The sequence below is a fragment of the Mastigoproctus giganteus genome, chromosome 10, assembly GCF_048544385.1.
Source record: "Mastigoproctus giganteus isolate SK-2022 chromosome 10, ASM4854438v1, whole genome shotgun sequence".
NCBI classification, from domain to species: Eukaryota; Metazoa; Arthropoda; class Arachnida; order Uropygi; family Thelyphonidae; genus Mastigoproctus; species Mastigoproctus giganteus.
Genome location: NC_143584.1, coordinates 159,713,487 through 159,735,152, shown reverse-complemented (window position 1 = coordinate 159,735,152; position 21,666 = coordinate 159,713,487). Strand labels below are relative to the sequence as shown.

The 21,666-nt window shown below is 35.9% G+C and overlaps 1 protein-coding gene across 3 annotated transcripts in view; it reads right to left on the bottom strand.

Annotated features, from left to right (window-relative positions):
- Window positions 1-21,666, bottom strand: part of Gcn5 (Gcn5 acetyltransferase) — a 240,352-nt gene that overhangs the window by 43,634 nt on the left and 175,052 nt on the right. For all 3 annotated transcript variants that reach the window (XM_090383703.1, XM_090383702.1, XM_090383704.1), the window contains exon 15: window positions 17,712-17,855. In XM_090383703.1, coding sequence (XP_090239829.1) covers window positions 17,712-17,855 — 144 coding nt within the window. The remainder of the gene's footprint in view (window positions 1-17,711; window positions 17,856-21,666) is intronic.

Below are 21,666 nucleotides of genomic sequence, written 5' to 3'. Positions count from 1 at the left end.
ATTGTGGAAATTTTTTTTACTATTATACTGAAAACATTCAATGAGTCTCTTAAATTTGATAAGAAATAGATTTTTAAAAAATTTTGTATCAGATATAATCTTGACACACTCAATTCCCCTGATGGTATTCTCTGCTGAATTCCTCATTTTTTCTCATTTCAGTGAATTCATTCCAACAATGTACTAAAAATCATTGTATTGAATACAAGTAATATTCCAACAGGAATCCAGAGCACAGGTGTCAAATGCTCCAGTTTTTTGCTGCCACCTTGCAATCTCTTATTCTACAGTTTGGAAATTTGTCTATATCCAGTTGATTCTTAAGAAGGAAAACAAATACTTTCCTTCCAGTTATCATCCTATTGCCTTTATTTCAATTCTTTGTAAAATAATGGTGAAGTCATTTAATTACAGTCTCTTTAGACTAAACTTAAACCTTTCGTCTAATTAATGAGTGTTTTATTTATCACTGAACCATCAGTTTCTTGAGTTTCTCCTGACTCGAGCAACTCCAAATGGTATTCTCCTCTGAACTCTTAATTTTTCCCATTTGAATGAAATTTCAATCCAACTTCCTTGTCCACTATGCAATTTGTTTATGGGCAAGGAAATTGGTAAATGACAGTAATCAGGGTGTGTTTCTTCAACAAGACATAGATAAATTACTTGGATAGGGTGAGAAATGAGAGCTCTGATATAATATTGGAAAATGCAAAGTCTTGCATCTCACTAGCAGTAATCATAGAGTAACATACCACCTGTTTAGCAACAAACTAAAGACAGTTGATAATGAAAAGGACTTAAAAAGTAACTATACAATTTGATAAAAGCTACCAAAAGATAACAGCTATCATTTTTCCATTAGAGATAAAGAGGTTATTATTCCATTACATAAATAAATGGGTTAGGCTGAATCTTAAATATTAAATGTCTTGGAAAACACATTTTAGGAAAGGTATGGACCTCCTGCAGAGGGGGCAGGAAAGAGTGCTAAGGGTACAAAGGAATATTTTTATCAGGAAAGAGACTTGAGTTCTGTCAAGGTTACAGTGTTGAGAAACCGGGCATTTATGGGGCGACCTGACAGAGAGTTAATAACTTTAATAGGCCTGAGAACTGAATAAACTAAATTCTAAGAGCATCTTTAAACTACATCATGTGACATACACAAGGGGCATAAAATGCTGAGATGGCCAAAACAGTGACAACTAATAACAGGTTGTGGTATCTGCTGATCACATGTTTATGTATAGCATAATATATGTATTTCAAAGCTGCCAATTTTTTACTAACAAAATCCTACAAATTTGGTAACCATAAGCAGGAAGAAAGCAGACTTTTTTATGATTCATAGTTTGCCCCTGAAATTAAATTTCCCTGAAACATTTTATATTAAAATACAGTAATATGATTGTTTATAATACAGTATGCTTTCATACAATGGCTTATCTAGAATTTTTTAACATGTGGTTTTCTATGTGGAATGTCTGTTAGATATCACATGATTATGAACTGCTTCAAGAAAGATACTGTTGCAGATTTTGCTCTCTTCAGAAAGTTGTTTATGGCAGTGGCCATACTCTCTAAACTTTCTGTTAAGAGCCTTCCCAAAGTTTCATTGGAAAGAGATCTGAAGTGCATTTTTGCCTTTTTGTGTTTTTTAGCTTGCTGAATATCCCTCTCACACTTATCATTGCTATTAGAAATTGTTAAAATGCCAAGCATGACTTACTACATTTCATGTTTCCCTATGCACTTATCAGTTCCAACACCAAGGACCACTGCACATCAATTCCTTTTCCTTTCATAATAGCATCTGGTGTAGGATGTCACACTGAAACCAACAGAAATGATGTTGCAAAACACTTATTGGTTCATCTATTTCTTTATCTTTAATGATATGAAGTACGGGAAAATTCTCTAAGTTTGTTGATGATACAAAAGTGACAGAGCAGTTGATGACAGTATACTGAACGCTACTTCAACAGAACTTAGATAAATTATTTGGAGGGGCTGAGAAATGGCAGTTTAACACTGTAAAATACAAGGTCTTGAATCTTGGTAGTGTTAATCCTAGGGTACCGCTTGGGTACCACAAATTCAAGATTATAAATATTGAAAATGACTTCTGAGTAACTATACAATCTGATATGAAGTTTACTCAAGAGGTGGGTGCAAGCTGCTAGAGCAGCACGGGAGCTTCTGTTAATGATATAAAGGAACTTTGCCTGAGTGGCGATTATTCCATTATATGACAAGTGATCATTTAATTATGGACTTGTGCAAGATCTTATCTTAACTGTCATCATCTGAATCTACTGCAGATTTCTTCTTCTTGAAATACTCTCCCTTGAACTTTACACACGTTCGCCACTGTTGTATTAAATGCTTCTTGCAACCCAATTTTCAAAAGACTACGAAATGCTTTTATTGTGGCTCTGCGAGCATTGTTGTTGGACACGAAATGCTTGCCTTTTAGAGTTTTCTTCAGACACGGAAACAGGAAGAAATCACATGGGGCTAAGTCCAGTGAATAAGGGAATGTGGTAGAACCTTGGCACCTATGGCAGTGATCACTGACTGCACAATATTAGCCATATGGGGCCTGGCATTGTCTTGATGGAGAAACCATCTCATCCTGCAAAGTTCTTGATGTTTCTCAAGAATGGCATGATGAAGTTTGACTCTGAGAACCTCAGAGTATGGTTCCTTATTCATAGTTGTTCCACAAGGCACAACACAAGTAAACAAGAATGCCTTTCATGTCAAAAAACACAAGAACCATTTGTTTGTCCACCAAACAAGAAGCTCGAAATTTCTTAGGCCTTGGTGAATCAGAATACTTTCACTCACTTGATTGTTGTTTTGCCTCTTGATCACTGAAAAATCCAAGTTTCATCACAAGTCACTATTCGAATTAAGCAGTTCTGACCCTGTTTTTCAAAATGATCAATCATTTCTTTGCAAAAATCTACTCTACTGTTTTTATTCTGGAGTCAAATTGTGTGTAATCCAGCGGGCACAGATTTGCAACATATTCAGGTGATCTTTCACAATATTGTGAGCACTACTGTATGAAATGGACATTCTAACAGCTAATTCAAAAAGTGTAATTCACCTGTCTTCATCCAAGATTTCCTGGACTTTTGCAATTTCCTCAGGAGTTGTTGAGGAAGGCTGACCAGGTCTTGGATCATCTGCAACAGACTCAGGGCCTTCACTAAATCGCTTGTGCCATTTAAATATGGCTGTCCTACCAAGACACTCATTACCATATACGTCACTCATCTCTTTAACTGTTTCTAATGCATTTAAGCCCCATATGACACAATAATGAATCACATATCGCTGTTCAATCTGTATGTCCAACATGATACTTGCTTCAAAACGAGTGTCAGTGATGTGGCTAAAAAAACTCTTCAAGCAACACTAGCTCAACAAGTACTGGTGTGCACACACAGAGTCTGCTCAGAAGCTATCACAGAGAGCACCTATAGTGGCAGTTATAGAAAGTTTGTGCAATAAAAATAAAATCTTGCACCAGTCTGCGAATTAAATAATCACCCCTTGTATAAAGCAATAGTTAGGCTGTATCTGAAATATTGCATACAGGCTTGGAGAACTCACTTTAGAAAAGATATGGACCTGGTAGAGAGTCAGCCAGCAAGATTGGTTATGAGCCAGCAAGATTGGTTATGAGCACAAAGGGCATTCTTATCAAGAGGTACTTGAGTTTTGTAAGCTATACTGTTTGGAAATCAGACATCTATGGGGTGATTTGAGGTGTTTAAAATCTTGAAGGGTTAGTAAACTGAATGCTGGGAGAATTTTTACACCCAATCAGATGAAACATACAAGGGGGCATAAATTTAAATAGAGAGAGAATAACTGTAGACTAGATATCTAAAAATTTCCTTCAGTTAAAAGAGTGATTGACTGTTGGATTAAATCTCACCTACCACTAGTGAAACTTGGAAGATTATCTGTTTTTAAAAAGATGTTGAATAAATAAATACTTCCGAGAAATGAGTAAATGAAGTGAGAAAAATGACATTAGTTACTTTATTTTAATTTTTAATTTAATTTTTTTAAATTAATTTTTATTATTATATATTTTTTTTTTTGGCTGGTGCTACATAGGCTTAACGTGTATCACTTTCCAATACTAATACTGATTCTAGCTTTTCCACAAAAAAATTTCAAATTTGAGAAAGATGCACAACCAAATGATGAAATTTGTGCTACTGTGACATTTATAAGAACATAATTTTTCAATGCGAACTTGTGTGCAGTATAATCACAGGCAGTAACTCACTCAATGGAAAAATAACAGAATCTTTCCCTCTTATTTTATATTCATGACTGCATATCAGTAGAAATGCCTATATCAGAGTCACATGTCCCTTTTAAATTCTGTCTAGTTTGGTAACCTACTTCCCAAATGAAAGTGGAAGATTTAAAGACTGTTGGTATAACAAATTTACACATCATATTCTTTAATATTTATAAGAGTAAATGGATGTGACCTAAGTAAATGGATGTGAGGTACATTCAACCGAATAGATATGTTCACATTTTGAAACATTAAAACATTAAAATTAAAAGAAACAAGAAAATTGCTTTATTCACTCAAAAGAGAGGATCATGAACAGACTTTCCACACAAGCAAGGATCACATGCTTGAATTATCAGCTTGCTTGGCATATTCAGTATTAACTTTCTTTAGGCTATTCAAAGGTAGAATGTTGCATATTGTAATTGGCTTGTTTCCAATTCTTCAGTTTCATTTCCTGCCCAAAACAAAGCTTGCAACAATTGTAAAGAAGTTATCAATCGGTCCAAACTAGATTTTGAACAGGCTACAAGTAGAAAACTTGCTTCTTGCCCTAATGGTAGCCGAGCATTCTGGTCTCTTGCCAAAGCTAGTAGCCACAACTTTTGCTCATCTCTACTCCCACCTCTGTCAAAACCAGATGGTTCTGTTGTCACTTCAGCCAAGGATAAAGCTCACCTGCTAGCATCCCATTTTTCTTGCAACTCATGCATTAATGATCTTAGTAAAACACCTCCCACCATTCCCAACACGCTCCATTCAATGCCTCTTGTGGTCTTCCGTCAAAAGGATGTTAGAAAGATTTTGATGAAACTTGATGCTAAGAAAGCTCCAGGTCCTGATAGTATTTCTCCACTTGTTCTCAAAACCTGTGCTCCTGAACTTACTCCTGTCCTTTGCCGCCTGTTTTTCACTTTCTTATTCCAAAGGTGTTTTTCCTTCTGCTTGGAAATTTGCTCATATCCAACCAGTTCCTAAAAAGGGTGTCAAATCCCTCCCATCCAATTATCATCCCATTGCAATTACTTCTACTCTTTCTAAAGTAAAGGAGAAATCAATTAACCGCCAACTCTTAAAACTACCTAGAAACCTTCCGTCTGATCAACGATCGCCAGCATGAATTCCGCCAGTGTCGATCCACTGGTGATATTCTGGCTTATGTTATCCATTTATGGCAAAAATCGATGGAAAAGTTTGGTGAAACACAAGTAGTTGCTCTTGACATCTCAAAGGCTTCGATTGTGTTGGGCATAAAGGTCTTCTAAACAAGCTTGCATCTTATGGTTTGCCAACTGTTTTTAGTAATTGGTTATCCAGTTTTCTCTCTGATCGCTCACTGAGGGTGATGGTAGATGGCTCTCTGTTTCCTAACTTCTCCACTAATGCTGGTGTCCCCCAAGGTTCAGTTCTTTCCCCCACTCTTTTCCTCTTGTATATTAATGACCTTCTTCCATTGACTGGAAATCCTATCTACAGTTTTGCCGATGATAGCACATTGCATTCCACTTTCCATTTTGAGAACCCTTGTCCTGCTCAATCAGCTTCAACTTCTCGAATATCCACTACCAATTCCTTAAATGCCGATCTCCACATAATTCTCCAGTGGGGCAAAGAAAACTTAGTTGATTTCAATCCTTCTAAAACTCAGTCTTGTCTTATATCTCGCAAAAAGGATTCTTCTGCTCCTATGCTTATCTTTGGTGACACTCTGATTTCTAGGCAAGATGATATATCTCTTTTGGGGATTACCCTGACTTCTAATCCCTCTTGGGACAAGCACATTACAAACATTGTTTCCTCTGCATCTAAAAAACTTGGTTTTCTCTTTCACTCTCAGCATTACTTTTCTTCCAAACAGCTGTTCACGCTGTACAAATCACAAATCTGCCTTACCATGGAATATTGTTCCCAGATCTGGGGTGGTGCCCCCAAAACTCGGTCAGGCTTCTAGATTCCATTCAGAAGAGTGTAGTTAGGTTAATTAATGACTAATTTCTAACAGAGTCTCTTCACTTGCTGTCTCTTAGATGTACTGTTTCTGCTGCATGCCTTTTCTACAAATACTTCCATGGGCACCGTTCTTCTCAATTGGCTTCTATAATTCCCACTCTCTCTTTCAAAACAGTCCGAGCATGTGCCGCCACCAGCCAACATCCATTTACTGTCCAACTTCAAGCTCACAAAACCAACTTTTCATCTTCCTCGTTTATTCATTCAACTGGCGTTTTTTGGAACAACCTTCCTTCATACGTATTTCCTGTAAATTACAGTCTACAGAAGTTCAAGTCTAATATCAACAAATATCTTCTTTTGTCTTCTAAACCTCCAACCCAAGCACGGTACTAAGTACTATAGGTTCTAATGCCTCTCTTGTTTGGGGTTTTCATAAAAAAAAAAAAAAAAAACCTCAGTGGATCTCAACCCAATTAAGCAGGTTTGGAAAAGTACATTTGTTTCTACATATGGCAATTTTCCGGTATTACTGGACACATTATGCAACGCATGGGTAGCACTATCACAGGACACTCTGCATTACCTCGTGGGATGTGTATGGGCTGCACTGAGGGCAAGAGGTGGCTCCGAGAAGTATTAGGCAGGTGTTGCTAATGCAAAGCAAACTCAGCGTAGGTTAGTTACAATCACAAAACTGTGTTGTGTTCCCTGGGGAAAGTTTCTACTGTACAACTCCAAACTCACAGAACCAACTTTTCATCCTCCTCGTTTATTCATTCAACTGCCGATTTCTGGAACAACCTTCCTTCATACATATTTCCTGAAAATTACAGTCTACAGAAGTTCAAGTCTAATATCAACAAATATCTTCTTTTGTCTTCTCAACCTCCAACACAAGCACGGTACTAAGTACTATAGGTTCTAATACCTCTCATGTTTGGGATTTTCATAAAAAAAAAAAAAAAACTTTCATCAGAAGATTACGATTTTAAAATTCCTTTTCTTAAGAAACATTAATTTGTCCTCTTTCAAAACCAATTTTGGATCATGACCTGGATTTGTACACGAGTCAACAGCTACATAAGTAGCTAATGACTAATGATTGTTTGTTGTACTTTTCAATTTGATGACTTTGAAAAGTGCTCATACAGCTTTTATCACCACTTGTAACTGTAAACTGGGTGTCTAAACATTTCCTGTAGTCAAAGAATAACAATGTTGAATTAAATCTCATCTACATTATTGGAACTTGAAACTATAGATTTGTCAGAGGTTGCCACTTTTCTACCAAATCTATGTTGTTGTAGAGTTTTTAGGCATAAGAGCAACTTAGGCCATATTGCACCGAATAAGATATACAGTAGACTCTTGATTTTCTGGGATAGATGGTTAAAAATAAAATCCCGGTTAATCCAAAAATATCGAAAAACTTTCAGCAACGTACCTAAAAAATATGGCAATAGATAAAAAATTTAAAAAATTTACCACACAGCTTTTAAACTTTTGAATAATTTAAAGTTTTTGTTCAATTAAAAGCACAACTCTTTTGTGTTTACCCATCATTTTTGCGATTTCTAAACAAAAAAAAAATATTTACTATAAAAAAAAATTTTGATACTCTAATTAACACAAATAACGAAACAAAATTTGTCTTTTTGCGGTGCGACGAAACACAACAATCCCGGTAATGCACTAAAACAAACTAGACATTTGTTTTCTTTCTATTGTTTTTTTGAGCGACGGTTGTGGGGGCTTGAGGGATAATAGGTACAATCATCTCCCAATCACGACTTATAAAGACACTTCTTGTCGCTTCTTTAGAACTTTCAAAACATCTGTTTGTGCCTATTCTATTTAATACTTGAATTTTATGATTTCCGGTGGATATTTTCTTTTTTACCTTTGGAGTCTTGAAGTGTCCCAGTTAATAGTTGGAAGTTGATAGCCTAAATAAGTTTAAGGCTCAGCTGGACAGGTATTTCGAACGAACAGAGGGGTGAAATGGAAGTGGTTATTTTTTATTTATTTATTTATTTATTTTTTTTTTTTTGGCTGATGCTGCATAAGCTTGCTTTCTTGCATCAAATGCCTCTACTAATGCTAATCTAATCCCAGTAAATCGAGAGTCTGCTTATGTGTAAATTGCATGTTCTGTGGTTGATTTGCTGTTGATGGACAAATAACCCAAATTATCAGAAGAAAAATCATACTTCCTCACCTGAGACCAACTAACTTAGCCACATTGTGAAAAATCCATAAAAATTCGTGGTGTCAAACTCAGGTCTTTTCCACCTGGTGTGGGGAGGACAGCAATTCTACAAACTGTGCAACCCACAAGGCTACCAGTCTAGTTAAACATTTACCCAAAGACAGACAACATGTAAATATGTTTCAAACACTTTTTTTTTTTTTTTTAACTTCAGTGGCATGCATTAATTGAAACTATTTAAATGTATCATTTTTTTAGCACTTCTTTCTAGATAGCAGTAAATATCTACCAAATATTCATCCACTTTCACAGGAAAGCATACAGCCACCTTTTCAGCACACAAATTAAATTAAATTTGAATTAAACTATTACCAACAAGTGCCCATTCTCTTCTTTTAGTTTCCTTGCTACTCCTATCATGTTGTTGTTGTTGTTGTTGTGGTGTTTTCTGGCGCAAGAGCTACTTTGGCCATATTGCACCTTCCAAATTAATTGGGTTACTTATGATAACTGCACGGTGGACAGTTAGAAACGGTCATACATTTTTATTTGTTTTATATAGAAAAAGAATTCAGAGAGATTTGCTTCTTTACCTATTATGCTATTCAGAGAGAGAGAGGTTGCTGTAGATCTGAAATGAAACTAAAAGACATTCGTCGGGCATTGCTGAACAAGTTACATTCAAGAAGTATATGTTTTACTGTAAGTGGTTGCGAGCAGTGTGCACACTGCGGAGGATCATTTCCTATAAGCAAATAGAGATGTGTGAGGTGAGTGTGACCTATACGAGTTCTGGCTAAGATTACTTCTTTTCTATTTTTACGAAGGCTAGAAGTCCATAATTGTGGTTCCAGTTTTATTTGAAATAGCTTGTTATTTGTTTGCATTTTCCACAGAAGTGTCCATTGTTCCATAGATGTTCTCCGTATGTTATGTCTATAATCAGGATATGGGACTAGGTTATTTGTTGAGGATATGATGGAAGGATACTTAGCAGCACTGTCTGCACATTCGTTTCCTGGAATACCACTGTGGCTAGGGATCCATGAAAAGATAACAGTTTTCTGATGCTCATGAAAATGCATCAGCTTATGTTTTACGAGTTTTAATAAAGTATTTTTAGGTGGGGAAGTCCTTTTTAAAGCTAAAATAGCACTCTGTGAATCAGTATATATTATACTTTTATTTATTGACATTAGCGAGATGTTTTCCAGAGCAAGCTTAATGGCATGGAGTTCAGCAGTGTAGCTGCTGCATTCGGTCGGAAGTGAAATTGAGACGGTTGTATTAGGGAAGACGGCAGCTGCACCCACTCGACTGTCAGACTTCGAACCATCAGTATAGATCTTTGTAAAGTGGGGGTACTTTTGTGAGTGAGAAATGTGTAGTTGTTGGATGTTAATTTCTGCTATAGAGCCTTTACCCCATTGCTCAAAGTATTCATCAGAAGAAAGTGTGAAGTTAGTCCACGGGGGTATCCGGATCTTTTTTTCTCTGATGATATTATCAAGCTGAATATTCCAGCTTTCTGTTAGATTCTGCAGTCTGATACCAGAAGGGCGAATTGTTCTAGGTTTATTTGTATAATGGGTTTTCAATTGAGGATTATGCAACAGTGGCCAAACCGGATGAGTAGGCAGACTTTTAATTTTAGCTGAGTAGTTTATCAGCAACATCTTTCTTCTGATGCTAAGCGGAGGTTCGTGAGCCTCAACATAAAGACTTTGAACTGGCGATCTACATGCATCTAGGGCTATCCTAAGAGAAGAATGTTGGATGGGTGCAAGAAGGGCCAAGGTGCTCTCCCTAGCTGAGTCATAAACAGGTGCTCTGTAGTCTAACCGAGATCTAATTAGAGATTTATATAAGTGGAGTAGGGTATAACGATCGGCGCCCCAAGATGTACTGGAGATGACCCGGAGTATATTCATTTTCTTTGTGCAAGTGGTTCTTAGATACTTGATGTGCTCCTGGAAGTTTAACTTCTTATCAAAAATTAGCCCTACGAGGCAAATACTGTTCACAATTGGTAGTGGATGATCGGCCAAGTGCAGCTCGGGTTCAGGATGCATTGCACGCTTCGTGCAGAAATATATAGTTGTAGATTTGTGGCTTGACAGTTTGTATCCATTTTGCGCAATCCATAATTCAATGTTATTAATAGATATTTGTAGATGCCTCTCAATATAGTTCATATTCTGGGAATGGCAGGATATGGTAAGATCATCTGCATAGAGATACGAGTCAACGGTATTTGGAATGCTGTTTGTGATGTTGTTTATTCATATTGCAAACAGAGTGGCACTAAGAACAGAGTCTTGTGGGACTCCTTCTTCTTGAATGTATGTTTGAGATAAAACCTGCCTTTACCTCACTTGGAAAGATCTGTGCTGAAGGAAGCTTTGAATAAAATATGGTAAATGGCCTCTCATATGAATAGAATGGAGATCTCTTGGGATACCGTAGCGCCATGGGGTATCAAAGGCCTTCTCTATATCAAGGCATATCATGACAAGATGTTGATTTCTGATGAATGCATTTCTTATGTTGGATTCGGCTTTGGTCATGAAGTCTAGGGAAGATCTATTCTTTTGAAAGCCAAACTGATTATTACTGATTATGTTTTCGGATTCGAGGTACCAGGTGAGTCGACGGTGAACCATTTTTTCCAAAGTCTTACTCAGGCAGCTGGTTAGAGAAATTGGTCTATAGTTGTTAGGAATCGAATGGTCTTTTCCAGGTTTAGGTATGGCTATTACATAAGAATGTCGCCAGGAAGTAGGGAATATATGTTCTGAGAATATTCTATTGTAAAAGTTTAGCAATGAAATTAGTGATTTATGATTGAGGTGTTGAATCATTATATTTAGATTCCATCAGGGCCAGGAGAGCTGTTTCTTGAGGTATATATAGATTCTTTCAGTTCAGATATTGTGAGTGGTTGGTTATAGATAAAAGGACATGCAGTTTTGAAGTTTAGTTTCCTTTTCTCAGCTTCAGCTTTGATTTTTTGAAAAGATGGTTGATATGCAGTTGAGGCGGACAATTCACAGAACACCATTCCTAGGGCATTGGCAATTTCATCAACAGATGAGATCTCCTTCCCATTCCAATTAATAATAGGAGAAGGCAACTTATGATATTTACCATTTAGTTTCTTTATTTTTTCCCAGATTATTCGGGTATCAGTATCTTTGTTGATTGAGGAGGCAAATTTTATCCACGAGTCTTTTTTCGCCTTCCGCCGGATATAACGAGCTTTGGCTCTCGGTCTCTTGAAGTTAATAAGGTTGGCAGTGGTGGGATGTTTGCGGAAGGTGTTCCATGCTTTGTTTTTTGCTCTCTTCGCTTTATTACAATCACCATTCCACCAGTGATTGGTATGCCGATGGTTTCTTATTTGAGACTGTGGGATGGCGGCTTTTGCTGCTGTTAGTATCTGCATTGTGATATGATCGGTGACAGTGTCAATAGCAGAAGACTATGGTGTCATCATCAAAAGATACATGACTGGTAAATTTTGTCCAGTTTGCATTGGAAAATTTCCATTTTGTTTTTGTTTCAGTTTGTTTGGAATGGGTGGTTTGAATATTACAGATCAGCGGATAGTGGTCACTATTTAGAGGATTGTCATGTACTGCCCACTCTATAGTTGGGAAGAGGATCGGAGAGCAAATTGAGAGATCTATTGCACTGGTTGACCCAGTAGGAAAATGGATATAGGTCGGTAAGCCATTATTCAATAATGTCAAATTTTCTCGGTCAAGTAACATTTCAATGAGTTCACCACGTCCGTCTGAGACCAGAGATCCCCATAATGGATGATGCCCATTAAAATCTCCTAGTAAGTAAATAGGAGGTGGTAATTGAGAAATTAGATTTAACAGTTGCTGAATTGTACATGATTGATTCGGCGGAAGATACATTGAGGCTAGTGTCAGTATGATACCGATTACTATACGGGTAGCAACAGCTTCTAATGGTGTTTGCAATGGAATATGCCTGGAGGGGACTCCTGATTCCACTAGTATAGCTACTCCTCCATGGGGGCTATTAGTTTCAGATCGATCTTTTCTGAAGATAGTATAGTTTTTGACTGAAACGGATATTTTTGTTGTTAGATTTGTTTCTTGCAAGCATATGGCAACAGGATTGTAACGGTTAATTAATTCATAGATATCATCAATATTGCTGCAAAAACCTCTGCAATTCCATTGTATGATTTGTTCTATTATTTGGTTTTGTGAGCGGAAGAGGAGTCTGTTTGCTTTTTGTGAGAGGCTTGTTTATATCTGTCGTGTTTTGATTTTACTTTTCTTGAAAAATTTGGGCATCTTGAGTCATTGCCTTCTTCCATATCATCATCTGCATGTATTTCAAGCAGATCTTCTGAGTTGGTGGTATCATCGGTGTCCATGCTTCAGGAGTGAGATTGCTTCACCTCAACTGGATCTAATTTTTCCACTGCTTGACAATGGGGAAGTCTCTGGGATGGAACTGTCAGTGTCGTATTACTGCATTGATCGACTGCCTTTGATGGATGTTGGACTGAGAGGACTGATCGAGCCCAGTCTGAGATCGATGTATCTGGAGGGATGGACACTTCTGTCTGGTGACTATAAGTAGCAGAGGCATAAGTGCATTTTGGATTATTTAATCTTACTTGTTTTCTTGCCTCTCGGTAGGAAACTTTATTTTCAACTTTATACTTTTGTATCTTTTTCCCCAACTTCCAGAGGTCACAGTCTTTGGAGTATGCCGGATGGCTGCCCTTGCAATTTGGACTGTGGGGTTGGTGCCTTACATTCTGTTTGTGTGTGAGTTTTACACCCACAGTTTGCACACGTTGCGTCTCCACGGCATGCTGTCTGGGAATGGCCAAATTTCTGGCATTTAAAACATCTTAGGGGGTTCGGAATATATGGCTGAACGTGACAGTTTAAATATCCTGCCTTGACTGAAGCTGGTAAGTTTGGAGAACTGAAAGTTAATATTATACTCCGGGTAGGAACTAAACTGCCATCTTTTCTGATCATGATCCTCTTTGCCTGAGTGACTTTTTGTTCTTTAAGTTCCTGGGCTATTTCATCTTCAGGAACTTTTAATAGATCCCATTCAGTGATCACTCCCTTTGAAGAATTGAGGGTGTTATGTGGTGTGATTTGAGCTGGGATTCCACTCAAAGATGTCAAACTTAATAATAGTTCAGAGTGTCGAGGATTGGTGGTCTCTATTAATAAATCTCCAGATTAGAGACATTTCACCATTTTTGGTGAACCTGCGGCATGTTCGAGGCATCTCTGAATGATAAAGGGGAGAGCTTGCCCACAGGTTGTGTTGACAGAGAATGTATTATCAGGAATGCTGGTAATTCCTGTCTGCCAATGTCTTTCTTCATTCTCTTCGATAGAGAGAAGTCATGGTCAGTGTCATGAATGTCATTTGCTTGAGAGCTCTTCGGCTCTAAGCATGGAAAGTCACTTGTTTCCATCTCTGCTCCTTTTAGCCCCAGGGGTTGTCTTATCCGCCAGGTTACCTGCCCCGCCACGTGGAGGCAGGAGCGGTGCCACCAGTGACCAAGCAGTTGTTGAAGTAAATAAAGGATTAGTAATGAATATATAGAATGAAAAAGAAAGGTAGATTTCCTCTCTCGGTTCTTACTTTTGTCCTTTAAAGTACAGAACCTCTTCAAGTAAACAAAAGAACAGGTGACGCTAGAAAAGAATCAAAACTATAACACTTTGGGAGATCACTATATATTCGCAGGAAGAAAATCGCTTGGCACTCGGGGCCACTCCTATCATAACAAAGAAATTAACAATGTTAAGTGACAGAAAGTGTTTTAAAGGGGTTCCATATAATTTCAGGTTATTCAAATGATGCCCAATATTACACCCTATAAGTCACCTTCCAATAAAAACACTGAGCAAGCTAATTTTGATTTTGTGTTTTTTTTTTTGTTTTTTTTTTTAAATTAGGAAAGGTCACAAATGAGCAGTTTGAAATCAGTTTAATTACTGCCATCTACAGCAATTAAAAATGGCACATATTTCAAAGCCATCATTACATCTCTGTACAATTTCAAAATAATGTCTGCTGTTTTTGTTATTCTGCATCCACAGTTTTTTTGCGGCGCCTCCGTAGCCAGGTGGGCAGGAGCACCAGGGCGTAACACACGCTTCTTGATAAGACCGGGGTTCGAGCCCGTGCCCACCAAATAAGGAGGATGCGGAAAGGTTAGGGAATGACCACCGCATATCCCCGGAGCAATATGGCCTTAGTTGCTAATGCTCCTAAAAACCAAATAACAACAACAACAACAGTTTTTTGCTATTCCACTCATATTTTTGAATAACACATATGCATTGTTAGCAGGCAATTATGTGCTAGGATAAAGAATGCAAATAAACATCCAATATGTAGTAGTAGTAGTAGTGGCATGTGATGCAAGAAAGCAAGTGTATGAGCTTATGCAGCATCAGCCAAAAAAAAAAAAAAAATCACACCATTCCCTCCAAATGCCTGTCCAGTTCCTCCTTAAATTTATTCAACCTATCAACTTCCACAATGACAGATGGAAGTTTGTTCCAGCATTTAACCACCTGCTGGCTAAAGGCAAATTTCCACACATCTATTCTACATCTGTCCTTTCTTAATTTGAATTTATGCCCCCTTAGGTTCGTAATCTGAACAAGTAAAAGGATCCCATCAGAATTCAGTGTGCTCAACCCATTCAAGGGTTGAGCACGCTGAATTCTGATGGGATCCTTCCACTTGTTCAGATTACATGTATGACAGTATCATCTTCATTTGAAATGTTACATCTATTTCTGAATTTCCTTGACTCAGTAAATGCTGTTCTTATGCTTATTTATTTACAAATGACTAATCATTTGTAAATACTATATACAAAAAAATATGATAAATGCTTAATGTAACAGAAAACAAGGCAAAGTGTTAAACATATTCCAGATGAATTATCTGGAATTATCATAGAATGTAGGCTAGGACACTGTTACTGAATTACTAGTTACATTGTTGTTGAATTGGCTGTCAGCCAATTCAATAACAAAAATTTGCAGAATTTTTGCTGGAATTTAATAGAAACTGTAGTTTTACTATTTTTTCCTGCAAATAATGGAAAAAGTCTGTTACTATGGCAAGAAAAAGAAAGAGTCAAACTGAGTCAAAAAAGGAGTCTAAATCTGGAGAGTTTGCAGGTATGTATTTATCATTAATACCAACATAAAGAACTTTAAATGATAGTATTACATTACATTCAGTTCATGATAATGTGAAATTCAAGTGGTTTCTTATTAAATATATATATTTTTTCTCCTCATTCTGTAAATAGGCCTTCTGTGGGTGTAAATCACTATGAAAATTTAAACATATCTTACTTCACTGTTTAATTCTTTTCAGGTGATAATGTATCTCTCACCTTAAGATTTATAAGGGGATTTCATCTATTTTTGTCACTATGAAAATTTGGACATATCTTACTTCACTGTTTGAAAAGAAAACGAACACGATACTATTAAATTACAAACATTTATTATGTTTTTGTAATTTATTTATATATGATTTATTCAATTTTTACAGTAACATCAAAAATATTATTATTTAGGTTCAAAAAGTTGCATTCATCAAAACCAATATTTTTATGTTAAAAAAAAAAAAAAAAAAAAACTGTACAGTAATGAAATACTTTTATTTTTTCTTTTCCTTTTTTTTTTTTTTATTTTTAAGACTATCTGGGAAGTAAATCCCTGAGAATATGATGGAGAATTTACATGATGATTGTCCCTCATATAGTACAATTATGGATTTGTTTCCCAAAAAAGAGAAGAGGGCAAAGTGTACAAAGATTTGGAAATTTTTCCAGGAGTCACAGTTTTACATGTGACTGTAATTAGCATTAGCATTAAGAGAGGCATATGATACAAGAAAGCAAGCTTATGCAGCATCACCCAAAAAAAAAAAACCTCCCATTTCACCCCTCCATTCATTTCCAAATTGCCTGTCCAGTTCAGCCTTAAATTTATTTAGGCTATCAACTTCCACAACAAGAGATGAAAGTCTGTTCCACCAATCAACTACCCACTGGCTAAAGGCAAATTTCCATACATCTGTTCTACAACTGTCTTTTCTCAATTTGAATCTATGTCTCCTCGGGTTCTTAATCTGAGCAAGAGGAAGAATCCCATCAGCATTCTGCTTGCTCAACCCATTCAAGGCCTTATACACCTCAATCAGATCACCTTGCATGTGCCTACTCTCCAGGTGCTGCAATTTGCAGAACTTAAGCCTTTCTTGGTAAGAGCCCTTTGTTCCCCTCACCAATCTTAAATGAATGTCTGGATCATAATAATGAATCCACGTGTGGATGACACATGGATTCATTATTATGATCCAGAGACCAAACAAGAGTCCATAAGGTTATCATATAGGATTTCCTGACCAAAATAAATTTTGAAGGATACCAACATCTATCAATGTAATGGCATTAGTTTTTTGAGAAAAAGAAGTGATATTCATTGACTTCAGATAGATGAACTGAACCACAATATGTCATTATGGTTACCCCTGTGGGTCTTTATTACAAAATATAGTGTCATTCTGGAAAAATGCTGCATAGTAGGTAAAAATGTTATTGGGTTTGCAATTCTGTTCAGGTACAATAGGAGGATTCACACAGCAGTTTTTACAGGATTGATTAAAAGTGCTGGGGAGGAGATACTTATGTTTTAATATGGGTCTCTCTCTTTTTTTTTTTTTTCAATGGCTGGATTATTTTTAAGGTTGAAACACATTAAGATATGTGAAATAATTTTTCCATGCTATAACTAGTCCTTCAGCTTGAATAAAAGTTTTCACACTTCATTATTCTTATTTACTGTATTCATCTGTCAAGATGAAAAACCCACTAATGTATATATGAGTAGAATGGAAAACAATTTAGTAATCAGTGTAAGCAATATTCTAAAGTTTGTAAGAAATGGCAGTAACAAGTAACCATTACGTAAAACACACTTAAAAATATCACTGAGGTTTGCAAGGAAGTTAACCAATAACAAAATCACTTAACAATTAATATTCCTATAAAGGTTAGGATTTTTGTAAATGCCATCTAATATAAATAACTTTTAACAACAACATACATTAAAAGGATAAATAAATAAATGCAAATAAGAATGTTCTCATTTAAGAACTCACTTCTTTCTGTTTTCTTATGACTGATGTAAACTCTGTATAAATGATACGAGGGTTCAGCTCACAGCCCATTAATGTGGCACCTTCATAATCTTTAATATACCCTGTATATGCTGGCTTGGAAAGTTTTATGTCTTTTGAAAAACCCTACAAATGAAACATAATTAAGAACTACAAAATCTTGTAAGTAAAAATCTTTTTTGCTGTTTAAAAAGATAACATGGAGAAGAGATGTGGGGAACAAGGGGAGGAGGAAAATGGATATAATTACTTATATGATGATAGATAACAATGTGGGGAAAAGGCAGATAATGGATGTTTCTTTTATCTAGTGAGTTGTAAGTAACTTATACCAGTAACAGCTTGGAATAATTCAAAGCTCTGAATTGGAAACTATGTGAGGAGTAAAACACATAAGAAAGTGGTTTTTTTTTTTTTTTCCGGCTGGTGCAGTAAAAGCCTAGGACTTCTTTATACCATGCGGCTAATACCAATGCTAAGTTTGATTCATTTCTTTCACTTCAAAACTATTTTCAAATCAATCTAACTAATAACAATATTAATGAAGTAGTACAGATTTTGAAAATGGATGTCATGTAATGTAATATATGGTGATACTAACCAACCTGCAAAAATTTCCAAAGGAAAAAAAAAAATAATAATAATAAATAAATCAATTTCAAAAATTTATTTCATTTCACTAATGAATATAATATGGTATTTTTCACTGAAATTGCCCTTAATCTGGGATTGACAGAGCATCTCCCCTGAACCTAATTTCATTAATTGACAACAATTAAAATGAATGTTTAAAGTAAACCCCCCATGAATACTGTTCACAAATATTAGATATTTAGAGATAAACATCACTCATTCTAAATAAAAATTTAACTATAATAACCAAGGGGCAGTAGCAGTAGTGGCATGTGATGCAAGAAAGCAAAAAATTTACAAAACAATTCCCTCTAAACGTTTGTCCAGTTCCTCCTTAAATTTATTTAACCTATCAACTTCCACAATGACAGATGGAAGTTTGTTGCAGCAATTAACCACCCACTGGCTAAAGGCAAATTTCCACACATCTATTCTACTCAGTGTGGTCTAAAGGAGCATGGTCAATTATTGGACTCAGAGTTGAGAACTAAATTAAAATTAATACATGCAAAGTCTTTAAAGTAAGTACACCCAATGATATACTAAAATATATTAACACATGCACTGAGTTCTATGAATATAAAGCAAGAATGTCTAATACATTATCCACTATGGTAGTCAAATAGGCAAATAAAGAGTGTGAAACAAATAAATGTAGGCAGTTGAAAACTTATGAAGGTTTTACCAAGTAAGAGGGTTAATCCTGCACACACAATATAAGATACTTGAAATTTGTGATAGTTCTAAAAACAATGTTTGTTATTTGCCATAAGGTTTTAGAAGTAAACAGAAGGGATGCAGATGGTCTGCAAGGATGGACACGTAACTGGACCGTTCAGAGATGTGTCTAGGCATACCAGAGATCCCAATGTGTACCAGTAGAACATGCCCCAGACCATTACCAACCATCCACCTGCCTGAACAGTTCCTTGTTGACATGACAGGTGCATAGCTTTGTGCGGTTTCTGGCAGATACGCACCCTCCCGTCCTCTCAAAATAACTGGAAATGGGACTCTTTGGACCAAGAGACCTGTCTCCAATCATTCAAGGTCCAGTGCCGATGTTCTTTTGCCCAGTTGAGGCATAGAGTCCTGTGTTGTGGTGTTAGTAATAGAAGTAATGATCGCTTGATGGTCTTGGTGGAAACGTTTCTGGCACCTCCCTTGTTGAAGTTGCCAGTGATTTGCGCCACTGTCGCTCTCCAGTTGGCTGAAACAAATCGAGACAGACGTCGATGGCCACATTAATCCACCACCTTTCTCTGGGCACAGCGCTGTCCACGATGAGATGTTATTTTGGAAATGGTGTATTTATTCCTGACACACTCTTGATACTGTCATAGGGGGATAGTGCAATTTTTGTACCACCTCCACGATACCACTCCATCGGGCACCCAGTATCATCCATCTTTCAAAGTCGGTTAACTCATGACGTTTATCAGTACTGACATCAAATTACTGTCTGCATGATTGCAGTAATGCAGAAACCTATATACCTGCCAAGTGGTGGGTTTGTCCACTAGTGAGATGGGTGACAGCGTCACATTGCCTAGGAACCAGGTATCCCATGAATTCTGCCTTTTCAGTGTCTAATGTCCACATTATAGGTAATAATAATTTAAAGCAGATCTTTAAAACTACTGATCCTTCTTCCCACAATCTCTTCTACAAACTAAACTTAGTTTTAGTTTAATTTTATATAGGAAAAGAAATTTCTCACTGAAATTTCTTTTCAGTGAGTTGCTGATTACTGGAACAAGTTACTTCCATGGGTAGGTGAGGCTGACAGTTTGAATAAATTTTTCTCTCTCCTTTTTTATATATTTTTTTATATTTTTGATTTATTTATTATTATTTTGTTATGACTGTTGATTATTATTATTATTCTCTTGTTATAACTGTTGATTATTATTATTATTATTCTTTTGTTATAACTGTTGATTATTATTCTTTTATATTTTTATTTTATTTTGTTATATTATTATTATAATTTTTTGGCCTATGGGTTCCTTGCACTATATGACTAAAATTAATACTAATTTCTTCATCAGGTGAAGCTGAGAGCAAAAGAAGACTTGAGATATGCAACCTTCAACCAAGTGATCATGCATTTCATACAATTATGAATATCCTCAATTTAACCAACCTGAGAACTAAGCCCAGGGGTTAAAAAAAAAAAAAATTATTAATCATTAAACTTCAATCAAAAAATCATTAAATTTGTATTGCTTGAAAAATACACTGCACTCCACTACTTTCTACAATGAAAGTGACCATTTTGTTGCTTACATTATATACATATCAACTATCAATGAAACTTGTAAATGTCAGTTAACAATAAATGCACAAAGTTATAAGCTTACAAAATTGCGAAGCTACTTTTGAATTACCCAGTAGTTTTTAAAACAGAGAGTTTCATAATATGTGAAACTACATAATATGTGGTTCAGCTACATAATATGTGAGCCATACTTTCAAAATTGATTCAGAATCTGAAAACAATAACAAAAGTTCAGGCATCCAATTATGAATGGTTATGGAGCTATGGCTGTTTGAATTTTTAAAAAAATGGCTATAGAGTTTTCAGTGGTAAAAAAATAACAAAAATAATAAGCAAATTAGTAAATGTATGAAGTGCATTACATTTCAGTTACATTAGCAAATAGTAATAATTCATCATTAATAGCAAAAAAAAAAAAAAAAAAAAAGCAAAAATCATTGACTTTTATGCATGAACTGAGAAAATTTGGTTTCTGTGCATCTGCAACAGCCATTCATTCCTCTAACCAGCACATGATAACAAACATAATATCCAGTGCACCAGCTACAATATACAGTAAATGGAGAGTCTATGTGACATATATGAAAAAAATAAATATCAAGTGCTGGATTTCTGTTGGTCTGCTTTTAATGAAATTTGTAATGGTTTCACAAATATTTTTAAAGGCCAAAATATTAAATTTCATTATAAAACTGTCCACTGGGAGTCAAGATGTTACATACAGATGGATGGATGGATGGATGGGTGGGTGGGTGGGTGGGTGGACACATGAAGACAATATGCACATTATGCAATATGCTAACATGCCTAAAAATAAATAAGAACAAGCAAATGTGTAGCAAGTATGAAATAAACATTTACTAGGTACACAGCTGCTAATTCTTATTTATAATTTTATTATTTTTTACTACTGAACACTCCATAGTCATTTTTTTAATATTCAACCACATATTTATATAAACTGTTTTAATATTTGTCAGGTCCTGAATCAATCCTGAAAGTATGGTCCATATGTGAAGTTTA